The following is a 14,262-nucleotide window of genomic DNA, read 5'->3' on the forward strand; positions in this document are numbered from 1 at the left end:
CACATCCATTTCAACAAACTCAGCTTTGTCTACCATCACGTTTCTTCACGCCTGAGTGCTTCCAAAATATATTCCCATGGAAATTATACTAGCACTTTGTTTGGTTTAAAGTAGTCAGTGTGTGCACCTTTGCAACGTCAAAACCAGAATCCAAACAAAACAGCTTTGAAAGGACAGTCCTGGCCAAATATCTGAGGCAGCTGTCGTCACCTGCTCTGGCCTTCATGCCTTCTCAGCAGCATGGTGACCCGGGGGACCAAGTGCCGGGAACGGAGTGGTCAAAACTGGAGAACATTCCCCCCTGTAACAACTTTCTGGTGTTTCTCTAGAAAGCCGAGGGTGGGAAGAACCACAAGAGTTTGAATATCTTTTGTAAAATGTGCACGTCTGCTTCTAGGGTGGATCAGAGTCTCATTGAAAATCAAGGGTAAGGGGTCTGCACAATAGAAATGGTCTCTAGGCGTTCCCTAGGCAACCTCCCCGACTCACCTCTCCTTACAGTAGAATCCTTGCTACACACCTGCCAATTGCCATAACTGTCGTGCCAGGGAGAAGAGAAAGCTGCTGTCTAAGGGTGATTTTTCTTTCCTCATATCAAATGGTGTTCATCTTTCGGGCTATCCTGTTCTCTGCGTGCATTGCTGGATCAGAGGAAGCGACGAGTGTTCTGTTGTTCCCTCTGCCACAAGCCAACAGCGCAGTCTCCAAAGTGCAGTCTCTCCTGAAGTTATGACCTTAAATGAAGCATGTTCAGAAATGTGCTCCTTAACTAAGCATGCTCAGGAACACACCCATCCTTAAGTGTGTGTGTGTATGTATGTATGTATGTATGTATGTATGTATGTATGTATGTGTGTATGAATAATATATATATATATATCCCCACATAAAATCCCCCATGCTTCCTTTATTCAAGGAGGGCATTGCTTTGGAAATCATGCTGTATTTTCCTTCGTTGGTCAGGCTCTGAATCCCTCTGCTCTTTTGTGTCTCGGCCAGGGCCAGGCTTGTTCAGGTTTGCACTTACTGAGATGGGACCCTGTTGCTTTTGGTTACATAGCCAGACATGTCAAGCCAGAAATCAGAGCTGGCTTTTTGAAGCTGAAGAGTCTTGAATTGTTTGTTACTGCAATAAATCTGGCTAAGGTACACAAAGTGACATTTTCACATTGAAAACCTTGATGGGTTTGCTTAGGCACTGGAAGAGACACAGAAGCCTGAGTTTAGGAACATGGATTTTAAAGAGTAAAAATGATGTGTACAAGACAATGGGAAATAAAATACAGAAATCAGAAGTCTCAGCAAGGAAGCAGAAAATATTAAAAAATCGTGTGTTGGCTTGTAGACCAGGTGCATCACACTTGGAATTTTATGTTGCTTCTATTTAAAGTAAGCATACCACACACATGACATACATGAGTGTATTTTTGCTGGCAATCAAAGGAAAGCAGGGCTGTCATTCCACAAACGTGTAGTAGGCATCCAACCAAACTTTCCTAGCTTCTACAGCTTCAGAATATAGCAATCGACAGGTCTGAAAACCATAATGGAAGGTTAATTCTAATTACACACTCAGTAATAATTCACATCAATCAAGAAATATTGGTCCCGGTAATCCAGCTGTGTTTTAATATCAGGAAAGGCATGAGGATTTCCTAAGGATAATAGAGAAAAATTACTTAATAGCTTCCTAATGATTATTCAATGACATCTGAAGATGGATGACTTAAGCAAAAAAAAAAAAAAAAAAAAAAAAAGCTCTTTTAAAAGAATAAAGGAGCTAGCAGGATGCCTCAGGGAGTAAAGGCCCCTATAGCCAAGCCTGGGACCTCAGTTCAACCCCCAGGAGCTACATGGCTGTCAAGAAATGGCTCCCACAAGTTGTTCTCCGGCCACCATGCACACAGTATTCAGGGTGCCCCATCCCCTCTCATGGGAAGTAAATGAATAAAAATGTAATTAAATAAAGTTTAAAAGAACGGAGTTGGTTTTTTTTGTCAGTAGTAAGGTTTGTTTAGCATCTATGAAGCTCTAGATCTGATTCCCTAACAACACACACCGACACACACACACACTCGGACAGTCAATACATGTACATCATATGTATAATAAAATATCTAATATATGTCATCTGTATTTAAAAGTATTTTTAAAATGTCAGCATAATACTTCTTGGTGAGAGAACTTCCAATAACTCTATCCCCAAATTTTAAAGCAGCATTTGGGCTGAAATTAGGCAGAATACCAAAATAGGAATTATAAATGTTAGAAGGTGATGTCATTAATATTTATAGATAGAATGATTGAATACCTGGAGATTTGGAAGGACTGTGAATAACATTAGTAAAATAGGCCTCCATAAATCACAGAGACAGGGATAGCCACATCATACCGCTTTTGGAGAAACCTAAGGGCTTAAAGATGTCAGCACCTTCCTGAATAAATTCGTAAGTTTTTCTCCTGTTTGTTTGCTTATTTGTTACTAGTTTTCTTGTGTGTTTCTGGGAATTTCACAACATGGTTCTGAAGTACATTTTCAACAGTAAAAAGACTATAGTATCCAAGAAAGGTTTTCTAAAAAGTGAAGTAATGTTTATAATTTATCCTATGTTCCAGAATGGAAACAAAAATGCATGATGGTAAGATTAAAACAGTATGTCTTGAATCCAGTAGACTTTGGTCTCTGGACAGGCGGTGGTGGTACACGCCTTTGATCTCAGCACTCAGGAAAGCAGAGGCAGAAAGATCTCTGTGTGTTTGAGGCCAGCCTGGACTACAAAGCGAGTTCCAGGACAGCCAGGACTACACAAAGAAAGCCCGTCTCAAAAAAAAAAAAAAAAAAAAAAAATTGGTTTCAACTCCAAGCCCTGACACCTTAGACTACTATTGTTAGTATCTGTAAATAAAATCTGCATTCTATACCCTAATCATTCCAGTCTCCTCCTCACCTCTCACCGCCTATCCTTGCCCTGGAGCCATCATAGATGGGGTACCTGTGAACTGGTTTGGTGGGCACCACTAGGCAGAAGGAGTCACTGTTTCAAGCCCAGGCCTTCAGAAGCCTGCATAGTTTGGCACCTCCTTCTCTCTGCTGTCACTAGAAGGGACAGCCACCCTACAGCCTTGGTCTGGGGGGACACATGGAGCCCAGCTGCCTCAGCGGATCCGCAGGTCTAAGAGAACAGACCATTGCTGTTTAGACCTATTGAGAATCGGCATAAAAGGTACCAGCTGTTTCCTTTTTAAAGGAGCTATGGAAGTTCCCAGGAGTTAACTCAGATACTTCTGCTTTGACCTCATCGGCCAGAATTTGGATACATGGCCAATAATACTACCGGTAGGAGGCTGGGATGTACAGCTAGGCTAACCTTAAGTATTTCATTTCCTTGGAAGAAAAAAAAAAGTCTAAATGTGTACTCAGACATATGTGCAGATGGGTGTGTATGTGTGTGAGTGGTGCTGACGATCGAATCCACGGCACTGCATGTATGAAGCGTGTGAAGCCCGTGTGAGGCCAGTGTGCTACCACTGAGCAGTATCCCCAGCCCTCCACTTGTCTAGGAGGCCCTTCCACGTCAATAAAGAGCCATGATATAGTGCACACAGTGCTGCGTGATATTAGAGTAAGATGGGCTACTTTCCTTTATGCTGTGGAGCATCTGTTTAATGAGGCAAAGATGTGTTGCATTCTTTTCTTCTTTTAAAGATTTATTATGTATAGTGTTTTGTCTGCATGTATCCCTGTACACCAGAAGAGGGCGCCAGATCACATTACAGATGGTTGTGAGCCACCATGTGGTTGCTGGGAATTGAACTCCGGTCCTCTTGAACAGCAGTCAATGTTCTTTACCTCTGAGCCATCTCTCCTTTCTTTTTCTTTTTCTTTTGGTTTTTCAAGACAGGGTTTCTCTGTGTAGGTTTGGAGCTTATCCTGGCACTCGCTCTGGAGAGACACCTCTTTTAGGTTGCATTTGTTTAATTCTGTGAAGCTGTGTTACATTGCCTGCCTAAAACACCTGATTGTTCCACTAAAGAGCTGAATGGCCCAGAGCCGAGAGGGGGACTGGTTTTGAGGTCTCAGATGCTCAAGCCAGGCTCAGTGTGGGTCTCTCTCTTCTTGCTGTCCGACCATCTGGATTTAGTGTTCTCAGCTGCCATGCCTCCCTGCTTGCAGCCACGATAACAACGGACTCAATCTTTGAACTGCAGGGCCAGTCCCAATGAAAGATAAGAGTTGCTGTGGCCATGGTGTCTCTTGACAGCAATAGAAAACCAAGCTAAGACACAAAGTTTGACTCATATGATCTTGTGTAGGAAGCCGGTTCCTGCATTATAATGCTGCCTGAAGACACCAAGGTGTAAATTACTTCACAGGCGCTGGGTAATCTCCATTCCTTTGATCTCTGCCTATCCCGTGGCTCATTTTAGCCTGAGGAGCTAAAGCCATTCATAGGGTAATACGTCCCAGGCGGCTGGTCAGCCTTTTATATAGGGATGGTTTTCTTGGTTCAATGTCTCTGCTCAGTCTCTGCTCAGTCTCTGCTCAGTCTCTGCTCAGTCTCTGCTCAGTCTCTGCTCAGTCTAATGCATTAAAGCTTGTCTGCAGAAGGATCCGAGTGTCCTGCGTGTGTTTCTTGCTGGCGAGGAATACAGAGCGGGCGCGGGACATATGGTGCCGAAACCCGGGAAGCTTAACATCTCCAGCACCTCAGAGACCCCTCTAACGAGGCGGATTCAGAACTGCAGGGTGGTAAATTCGGAGAGGTATGATTTTTCTGGACTTTGGCTTGGGAATGTTGCTATTTTGGGAGGTTAATCTATTTTGACTTTTCTCACTGTTGTAACAATCTTAAAGAAGTCCAAAATTACATATCAGAAACCAAATGTAATGAGAAAAATTCGGAGAGGTATGATTTTTCTAGACTTTGGCTTGGGAATGTTGCTATTGTGAGAGGTTAATATAGAGGCTTCTATGCTTTTACTAGGAGCTATTTTGACTTTTCTCACTGTTACAGCAATCTTAAAGAAGTCCAGAATTACATATCAGAAACCGAATGTAATGAGAGATGGGGCGCGCCTAACAATAAAATATAAGAAAAAAGGACCTCCCGGGATGTCTAGTGACATGGGAGTATATGTAAGAAGAGAAACTGCAACATATAAGAAAAAAGGACCTCCCGGGGTGTCTAGTGACAAGGGAGTGTATACAGCAACAAATAAGAAAAAAAGACCTCCTGGAATGTCTACTGACAAGGGAGTGTATAAAGCTTTAAATCTTGATAGCTCTAATGACTCTAAAAGCTCAAGAGATAAAGTTTTAAAAGGAACAGCTCAGCTGGATGAGGGAGAGACAGAGAAGGAGGGAGAAAGAATGGGGAATGGCCGGTCACACCCCGGTAAATTTAGGAGAGATGAGGAACCTAGCCTCTGCCCTACAACGAAACTGGAAGCCTTGGAGCTGAGCAGCTCAGACTCTGAGATTTTAGACTCTAACAAGGAAGCAGAGCTAGAGGAGGAGCTGCCAAAAGTAAAAACAAATATGAGGCCATCGCTTGTTAATTCAGCGGGTGTACTTCTATCAGCACACCCACTATTTGGTACCGACTCCTTCTTACCATCAGAGGAGAGAAAAAAATTACAGATGGCTTTCCCAGTCTTTGATAGGGGAAAAGGCCATGCCTGCTATTCAACACTTCTTAAAGGCCTGGAATGCCTGGGGCTTTAAAGCCTCATTTACATTAACGCTGGGGGCCATACCGAGGCCAAGCGTCTCACCTCAAAAACTAAAAGGCCAAAAGGAAATGGTAAAATGGAAAGATATCTTAACTGATTTTTGGAAAGGCCCGGATCCTATTCTCATAAGATCCAGGGGAGCGATATTATGTTTTCTCACAGGATGAAGAGAATCCCCTATGGATCCCAGAAAGATTCAACCTAAAGAGCCTCTGCAGACCTTCAAAAGTCGAAACTCCACCCTCTACCCCCGGGAGTTGAGAGCCGCTATTGTTATCCAGATTAACTCCTGTCCTTGGCGGAGAGATGGCAAGGGGTGGGGGTAATTGTTCGATGCAGCCGTTTACAGATTGCTGTTATTTTTGGCTGGTCTGTGAGAAAAGGGATGGATATAATTGTTTGATGCAGCCGCCTGCGAAATGCTGTTACTTCTTTGGCTGGCATGTAAGCTCCAGGGCTTAAACCAAGAGATCATCCAAGCGCTTATATTTTTGGCTACTAAGCGATAGGCCGCCGGCCAGACAGCTCTTGCACACCCGGAGCCTAGGCTCACTGCACAGGGTAGAGTGTCTGGTTTGTGCAGCCCCAAAGAGGGATGCTGAGCATAGGCATCGCACAGAGTTGCCTATTATACAGGCTTCTCTGGGAGGTACGTTGACCTGCATAAGGGTTACCTGCCTTGAGAATTTCCCTTTCCCAGAAAAATGGCAGAGGACAGGTCGGGAGTACTTCGGGTCAAACTGACAGCCTGATGGTGACTCTCGTACACAGTCTTAATGTTTGATTTTGGGAAGGTCAACCCCTGCCTCTATCCCTCAACATATGGGTGACCTATTTGCTTGTAATAATATAAAGCCTTTTCATTAATTAATAAAAAAAGGGTGATATGTAGGAAGCCGGTTCCTGCATTATAATGCTGCCTGAAGACACCAAGGTGTAAATTACTTTACAGGCGCTGGGTAATCTCCATTCCTTTTCCTGGGCTGGCCTGGACCGTCCATGTCTCATAATAAATACCTGTTTCATTGTCCTGTTTCACCCACTCTGACATAGGTGTAAATTACTTCACAGGCGCTGGGTAATCTCCATTCCTTTGATCTCTGCCTATCCCGTGGCTCATTTTAGCCTGAGGAGCTAAAGCCATTCATAGGGTAATACGTCCCAGGCGGCTGGTCAGCCTTTTATATAGGGATGGTTTTCTTGGTTCAATGTCTCTGCTCAGTCTCTGCTCAGTCTCTGCTCAGTCTCTGCTCAGTCTCTGCTCAGTCTCTGCTCAGTCTAATGCATTAAAGCTTGTCTGCAGAAGGATCCGAGTGTCCTGCGTGTGTTTCTTGCTGGCGAGGAATACAGAGCGGGCGCGGGACAATCTTGTAAAGAAAAATAATATTTAGGAGCTGGAGAGATGGCTTAAGAGAATTTGCTGTACTTGCAGAGGATCTGGATTTGATTCCAGGCACTTGTATGGCAGCTCACAACTTTCTGGAACTCCAGTTCCAGGGAGATCTGATGCCCTTTCTGGCCTCCATAGGCACCAAGCACACATTTGGCACACAGAAATACATGAAGGCAAACACTCCCACACATAAAAATAAAACAGAAATATTTAAAGGGTGTCTCTGTTGGGACCCTTTGGGGTCTGCTTATCATCTCGTGCCCTTGGGGTCTGCTGATTGTCTCATGACTAGGTATTTACTTCCTTGTTCCCTCCTTCCAAATAGGCCTGTATGCAAGAATGCAAACTATCTGCCCATTGCTGGGGGGCTTGGGGGTATGTATGAACCTTGACCTGAATACTTTTCCACTGTGGCTGCTATGGTATATAAATCTACTCCCCTTTGAAATAAACTGCATTCTCCTTGCAAGAATGACCTACTGTCTTGTCTTTATTCAATCCTTAGATTCCCTCACCCAAACCCATGAGAAGTGTTGTAATGAAGGCATTACATGTCTCTCCATTTTGAAGAGCAGGCAATGCAGATGAATTTGGAGGAAACAAAATGATTTATGGCACACTCATATTTTTGTTTTGTTTTGTTTGAGACAGGATTTCTCTGTGTAACAGCCCTAGCTGTCCTGGAATTTGCTCTGTAGACCAGTCTGGCCTGGAACTCACAGAAATCCACCTGCCTCTGCCTCCCAAATGCTGGGATTAAAGGCGTGCACCACCACCACCCAGCTGGCACACTCATTTTTATCTGTGGTTTTGTTCTGGAGTTGGAGGTTGAACCCAGGGCCTTGCACATGCTAGACAAATGTGTACCCATGAAGCTACAGCCGTGACCAACTCGCTCTGCTTTCAGTGTATAATTCATGCATCAGTGGCCTTTTAAAATTCTCAATGTTTTCTCTGTGGAAATTGATCTCCACTTGAAGGGACCAGCTCCCCATTTCGGCAGCCATAACAGCTGAACACATGCTTGCCTGACCTTGCCTTGGTCACTAAGAGGTCAGATGCCTGCCTCGTGGCAAGGAACCAATCAGAAGTTAGCTGGTGGTGCTATGCTTTACAGCTCTGGGTGTGTTTTATGGACAAGTGCACAGCAATGACACACAAAGCATAGCAACCACCCTGGGAGGGCCTATGGGCCATAACAACCAGTTGACCAATCAACACAGGGCAAGTCCTCCAAGCCTGGAGGCACACCAATTGTGAGCCTGTGTGTACCCCTAGACATTCCCCTTACTCTGCCCTATAAGATCTCTATGCAGACACTTTGAGCCATCTTTCTAGCCATCCGCCATGGTGGGTGGATGAAAGACCCGAGCTAACATGGGGTTAGCTCGTTAAACAACAATAAAGCCTTGTGCAGTTTGCATCAAGCTTTTGACTCTGCCTGGTGATTGGGGTGACCGTGGTCCTGGGCTGAGATCCTGGGGGCCTGAGCTTCCGGGGGTCTTACACACTCATTCAGCAAACACCTGCCCGGGGAATAAATGCTCTAGGAACTTCTCTTTCTTAAAACATGGCACTCTAGGACCAAGGCTGTCTCTTTCAGCTGGTAGAAGGCTTGTCTAACTAACATGCTCAAAGCTTTGGGTACAATAACCAGTCCTATGTAAACCAGGCATGACAGTACATGTTTGTAACCTTGTCAACAGGGACAGACACACAGCTCCACACTGTCACTCTCAGTGGCCTGATTAATCTTTTTGGGGATCCAGACTCAGACAAACCCAGAGCCCAGGCTTTGATGTTAAGAAGAATTTTGGCACTAACCAATATGAAGTGGAGTTTGGATTTTCTTAAAAATAGGAAGAAAGGCACGTAAGAAAATAATAGAAGCGTAGTTGAGAGCATGGGCGTGAGCCTCTCACAGAAGACTCGAAATTCATGAAAAGACGATCTTAACATAGATTTTAAATACAGAGTTTGAGAGAAGGAGAGATGCCCAGGGAAATAGCAAGACACTCTTAGGGATACCAACTTCTGAATATCTTACCACGAACTATATATACACGATTTTGGTGGCTCTCGAGTTATACAATTCAGAGAGCCAAGAAACTCCCTCTTCATTCATCTTTTGATGGGTGAAATTATAAGGTGTCTCCAGAGGTGCCCTGGATGGGTTAATAATCTGATAAAATCAGGAGCCACCAGAACCCGTGTGATTCATTCTCATTAAAACCACCACAAACCCATAATTCCAGAGGGACGAGGGCGAGGGAGGCAAGTTGTTAGCTTGTCTTGAGAGGAATGCCTTAGATGACCTCTCGAGAAGACCAGAGGAGTAAGTAAACAGTGACTTCCTGCTCCTCCCTTTCTCCAACTTCCGCCTGAGTCTATCACCAGAGCCAATCACAAGTGGTCTGGGAAGCAGTGTTGGCTAGCATTCACCATAAGACCCAGGTTCAGAAGGACAGTGAACCGAGTTAGCAAAAAGAACCTGTGCAGCCCAGGGCTGGATGCGCCAGGCACTTATATGAGAATCAGGGAGAGTAAATGATAGGGTTTGGCTTTCAGATGACTCACATTTAGGTCGGGAAAAGTTCACCGCAGAGAGCATCATACATACGCCAGCAATCACTGCCTTGGGAGCAGCCAGCCAGGGTTCTGGTGGTTGGGTTGGGAATGGCTCACTGTAGGATAAAGCTGCTAAGACAATAAGGAACCTGTTGGAAAGTCTGAGAAGTTGAAAGAAAAATATTATGAATTTCTCAGCTGCTGAACCACAGAAAAGAGAGCTGGGTGTGGAAGCGAGGAGGATGGGAGGTGGACGGATAGTTTAAAAAGTCCTTTTCAGTACTGATGTTTAAACAAAATGACAATGGCGTGCGCGCGTGCGTGTGTGTGTGTGTGTGTGAGTGTGAGTGTGTGTGTTTGTGTGTGTGTGTGTGTTTGTGTGTGTGTTTGTGTGTGTGTGTGTGTGTGTGAGTGTGTGTGTTTGTGTGCATGTGTGTGTGTGTGTGTGTGAGTGTTTGTGTGTGTGTGTGTGTGTTTGTGTGTGTGTGTGTGTTTGTGTGTGTGTGTGTGTGAGTGTGTGTGTTTGTGTGCATGTGTGTGTGTGTGTTTGTGTGTGTGTGTGTGTGAGTGTTTGTGTGTGTGTGTGTTTGTGTGTGTGAGTGTGTGTGTTTATGTGTGTGTGTGTGTATTTCAAGGTTAAATAGTATACAAACAAATGGATGTGTAAGGGGTCAAATTAAGATGGGTTTAGGGCTGTTGGGGTCAGAAAGAAGGAAGAAAGGAAGGAAAGAAGGAAGGAGAGGAAGGGAAGGAAAGGAAAGGAAGGGAAGGGAAGGGAAGGGAAGAAAAAAAGAAAAGGAAGGGAAGGAAGGGAAGGAAAGGAAGGAAAGGAAAAGAAAGGAAAGGAAGAAAGGAAAGGAAGTAAGGAAAGGAAAGGAAGGAAAGGAAGAAAGGAAAGGAAGGAAGGAAAGGAAGATAGGAAAGGAAAGGAAGGAAGAAAAGGAAGGGAAGCAAGGAAAGGAAAGGAAAGGAAGAAAAGGAAAGGAAGGAAGAAAGGAAAGGAAAGGAAGAAAGGAAAGGAAAGGAAGGAAGGAAAGGAAGATAGGAAAGGAAAGGAAGAAAGGAAAGGAAAGGAAAGGAAGGAAGGAAAGGAAAAAAGGAAAGGAAAGGAAGAAAGGAAAGGAAGGAAGAAAGGAAAGGAAAGGAGGAAAGGAAAGGAAGAAAGGAAAGGAAAGGAAGGAAGGAAGGAAAGGAAAAAAGGAAAGGAAAGGAAGAAAGGAAAGGAAGGAAGGAAGAAAAGGAAAGGAAGGGAAAGAAAGGAAAGGAAAGGAAGAAAGGAAAGGAAAGGAAGAAAGGAAAGGAAAGGAAAAGAAGAAAGGAAAGGAAAGGAAGAAAGGAAAGGAAAGGAAGGAAAGGAACCTCGTATCTTTTCCTCGGCACCCTTATGAGTGGTCGGTTTCCTAGGTTACCCCACAGCACGGCAGCGGGACCTGGTGCTCTCAGTGTGGCTCACTGAGCGATCACCGCAGTAAACATTTTCTGTCATCAGACTAATTATTGGGCTTGCACACAACCAAAATCAGCCAGAATTTCCAGAGGTATCCCAACTACTGCAGTTACAAATTGAGGCTCGAGGGCTGGGGGACCGTAGCTGACAATGGTAACTAATAATTACAAGCAGACCAGCGAGGGCAGTGTGGGCAGGTACTCAGACTCCAGACGGCTTACAGGATGAGTGGCATGCTTCCTCGAGGAGCCCGGAGACACGAGGTGGGCAGCGCCCCGGCGGGGAGGTCTCTCCTCCAGCTGCCCTGGCGTCGCCTCCTGCCCAGCTCGGGCTTTGCCCTCCTCTAGGCTGCGGCTCGCCCGAGTCCCAGCAGAGCGCTCGGCCCCGCCCACCCCTCCGGGCCGCGCTAGGCCCCGCCCACCCTCCAGGTCCCGCCCACTCCCTCCCCAGCCACTCTCGGCCCCGCCCACTCTCCGTCAGCGGCGCTAGGCTCCGTCTACTCTCTTCGGTCAGCATTCGGCCCCGCCCACACCCTCCCGGCTCCTCCCATCCTCTTCCGGCTCCGAGCAATATCCCGGCCGCGCTCGGCTCCGTTCACCCTCTCAGAGCCGCGCCCTGTCACACTCGGCTCCGCCCACCTTCTCCTTAACCCCGCCCACTGCTCTCGACCCTCGGCTCTACCCACTCCGAGAGGCATTCGGCTCCGCCCACTCTCTCCTGGCTGCGCTCCGCCCATCCTCTCCGGGCCCCGCCCACCGCTCTCGCCCGCGCTCCGCTCTATCCGCTCTCTCCAAGCTGCATTGGGCTCCGCCCACCCTCTCCGGGTCCCGCCCACCGCTCTCGGCCGCGCTCCGCTCTATCCGCTCTCTCCAAGCTGCATTCGGCTCCGCCCACCCTCTCCGGGTCCCGCCCACCTCTCTCCGCCGCGCTCGGCTCTATCCACTCTCTCCAAGCTGCATTCGGCTCCGCCCACCCTCTCCGGGCCCCGCCCACCGCTCTCGGCCGCGCTCCGCTCTATCCACTCTCTCCCTGCCCCGGCCGCACTCGGCTCCGCCCACCTCTCCGGGGCCCCCGCCCACCCCTCCGGGCCCCGCCACTGCTCTCGACCACGCTCGGCTCTTCTTCCCGAGCTCCCAGCGCAGGCCGCGGCTGAGGCGAGGCGGGGCGGGCGGGGCGCGGGCGGGGGGGGCGGGGCGGCCGGGAGGAGCCGCGTTCCCGAGCGGGAGGGAGATCCGCCGCGGAGGGACGGGAAAGTTGTTCCGAGTTCCCGGGAGTTTCCCGGTGTGCTCGCCCGCGCTCGGCCCTCCTCGCTGCCTGCCTCCGGCCGCCATGGAGCAGCCGCCGGCGCCCAAGAGGTGAGGACGGCGGGAGCGGGAGCGGGAGGAGGACGGAAGCCGCGGGGCGGGGGCGGCTAGGCCAGGCCTGCTGCGACCAGGCGCCCACGGCCCGCTCGCCCGCCCGCCGCCCGCCCGCCGGGCCGCCGGGCCGCGTCCTTCCGCGAGGCCCGGGGCCCTGAGGGGACGCCGGGTGTCCGCTGCCGGCGCTCGGCTCGCCCGGGGCCTGGCGCTCGGCTCGCTCGCAGGGTTCGGGGACGAGGACATCGGTGCACGCTTCTCTTGCTTTCTTGCTTTCTCCTGTCCTTTTTTATTTTCCTTTCTCTTCATAACATCAGACCGCCCTTCGCCTCGAGAAGACGCGCTGCCTGCTCATTTGCAGCTGGAGAAAATTAAACGTATTAATAGTTTAATAGTCACGCAGGATGCAAACAGCGTCACGGGCACGCTGCAGTGACAGGTGTTTCTCCGCGCCCCAAGTCCTGGAGAGAGTTGATGGACGGGAGACCCGAGGAATGTTAAGTCAGAACCCCTCCCTCCTACAGTTTCGCGTGTAAAAATAGTGGCATTGTTGGTGTGTCACGCATTGTTGGTGTTGAGTGTTGGACCCTTTGGATGCGTATGTGTACACAGCACGGTGGGACTGATGCTTTCGGTGGTCTTAGGAAGCTAAAATAAATGACCCATCCATAAAAATCCATGATATGCACTCCCTCCGCCCCGAGAGCGAATCAACTAATTGTTTGATTCTGGACAGAAAACACTGAACCTCACTCTTTCTTTTTAATTTACACAGTTCTCCCCGAGAGAGTGCTGCGGTGAAGATGAGAGGCTTCGTGTGCTCTGATAGCTGGAGATCTTTAGGTGGAAAGTGTTGGACTCATGAGCGTGGAATAATTAAAAAGGTGTAGGGACTTTGAGAGCCAGTGGTTGTGAACTGCGTGATTAAATGTGTGAGCCTGGGGTCCTAGAAACCCATCTGTTCGTGTGTGAAAAACGGAGGTTGTGGACAGGGTCCCAGAAGGGACAGGCTGTCAGTTGATAGGTTTCCTAGCATGTTATTGGTGTCTGACGTCTGGATACTACTGCCCCCACGCCCCCCAGTAACATGGAAGAAAACCTGAAACTTGTTTTTTTTTTTTCTTTCTGCTTTAGAAGGGCCATAAGGGGGGGGGGGATCTCTGAGACCATGGCATAGGCCTGCTTGAATGACTGAATCGAAGTAGAAGTCCCTTATTGATTAGCTCTACTGTAAATTATCAATTTCATTAGCGTTGTAAGAAAATACAGGCGTCTGACGAGACATCAGCGAACCTGGACAATCAGAAGTTGTGCGTGATAATTCCGTAGTGATTTACTCTTTACAAAGCAGTGGTTGCAAATACAACAGACTTATTTTCAACTTTAAATTTCATTTCAATCTAGAAGTGCAAATCTTTTTTTTTTTTTTTTTTTCCTCCCCTCCTATGATCTGGATTGGTGGCAAGTGCCTTTACCTTCTGGGTTATTTTGCTGTCCCACCAGAAAGGTATTTCTAAAAAGCAAAAGACACGGGAATACTAATCTTTTATATCTTAATATCTCATTGTCTTTCATAGCATTTCAAACCCATAATATTTATTCTCACACCAACTCTATGGGACAGGTTGGATTACAGAAAGCAGTCTTATTTTATAGATGAAGATATAATGGGTTTGCCACATAGAAGCCTAAGAGTTACTGACAGGTGAATTTCTGAGTTTCTATTTTGATCTTTGCAGTCTAGTAATGTAGTATAGCTGCCATTG

At 47.3% G+C, this 14,262-nt stretch overlaps 1 protein-coding gene and 1 long non-coding RNA gene across 5 annotated transcripts in view; one reads left to right on the forward strand and one right to left on the reverse strand.

The window, feature by feature from the left end:
* The window catches only part of LOC107978832, a 30,122-nt gene extending 18,612 nt beyond the window's left edge, over positions 1–11,510 (reverse strand). The window contains exons 1-2 of the long non-coding RNA XR_003488008.2: positions 11,363–11,510; positions 490–734 (exon numbers count right to left, since the gene is read on the reverse strand). This is a non-coding gene — a long non-coding RNA (uncharacterized LOC107978832). The remainder of the gene's footprint in view (positions 1–489; positions 735–11,362) is intronic.
* A 624-nt stretch (positions 11,511–12,134) lies between these two features.
* Positions 12,135–14,262, forward strand: part of Stk3 (serine/threonine kinase 3) — a 193,438-nt gene continuing 191,310 nt past the window's right edge. For all 4 annotated transcript variants that reach the window (XM_027431515.2, XM_027431517.2, XM_027431514.2 and 1 more), the window contains exon 1: positions 12,135–12,496. In XM_027431515.2, the coding sequence (XP_027287316.1) occupies positions 12,471–12,496 (26 nt within the window). In that variant the 5' untranslated portion in view covers positions 12,135–12,470. The remainder of the gene's footprint in view (positions 12,497–14,262) is intronic.

This window comes from Cricetulus griseus, chromosome 10 (genome assembly GCF_003668045.3).
Source record: "Cricetulus griseus strain 17A/GY chromosome 10, alternate assembly CriGri-PICRH-1.0, whole genome shotgun sequence".
NCBI classification, from domain to species: Eukaryota; Metazoa; Chordata; class Mammalia; order Rodentia; family Cricetidae; genus Cricetulus; species Cricetulus griseus.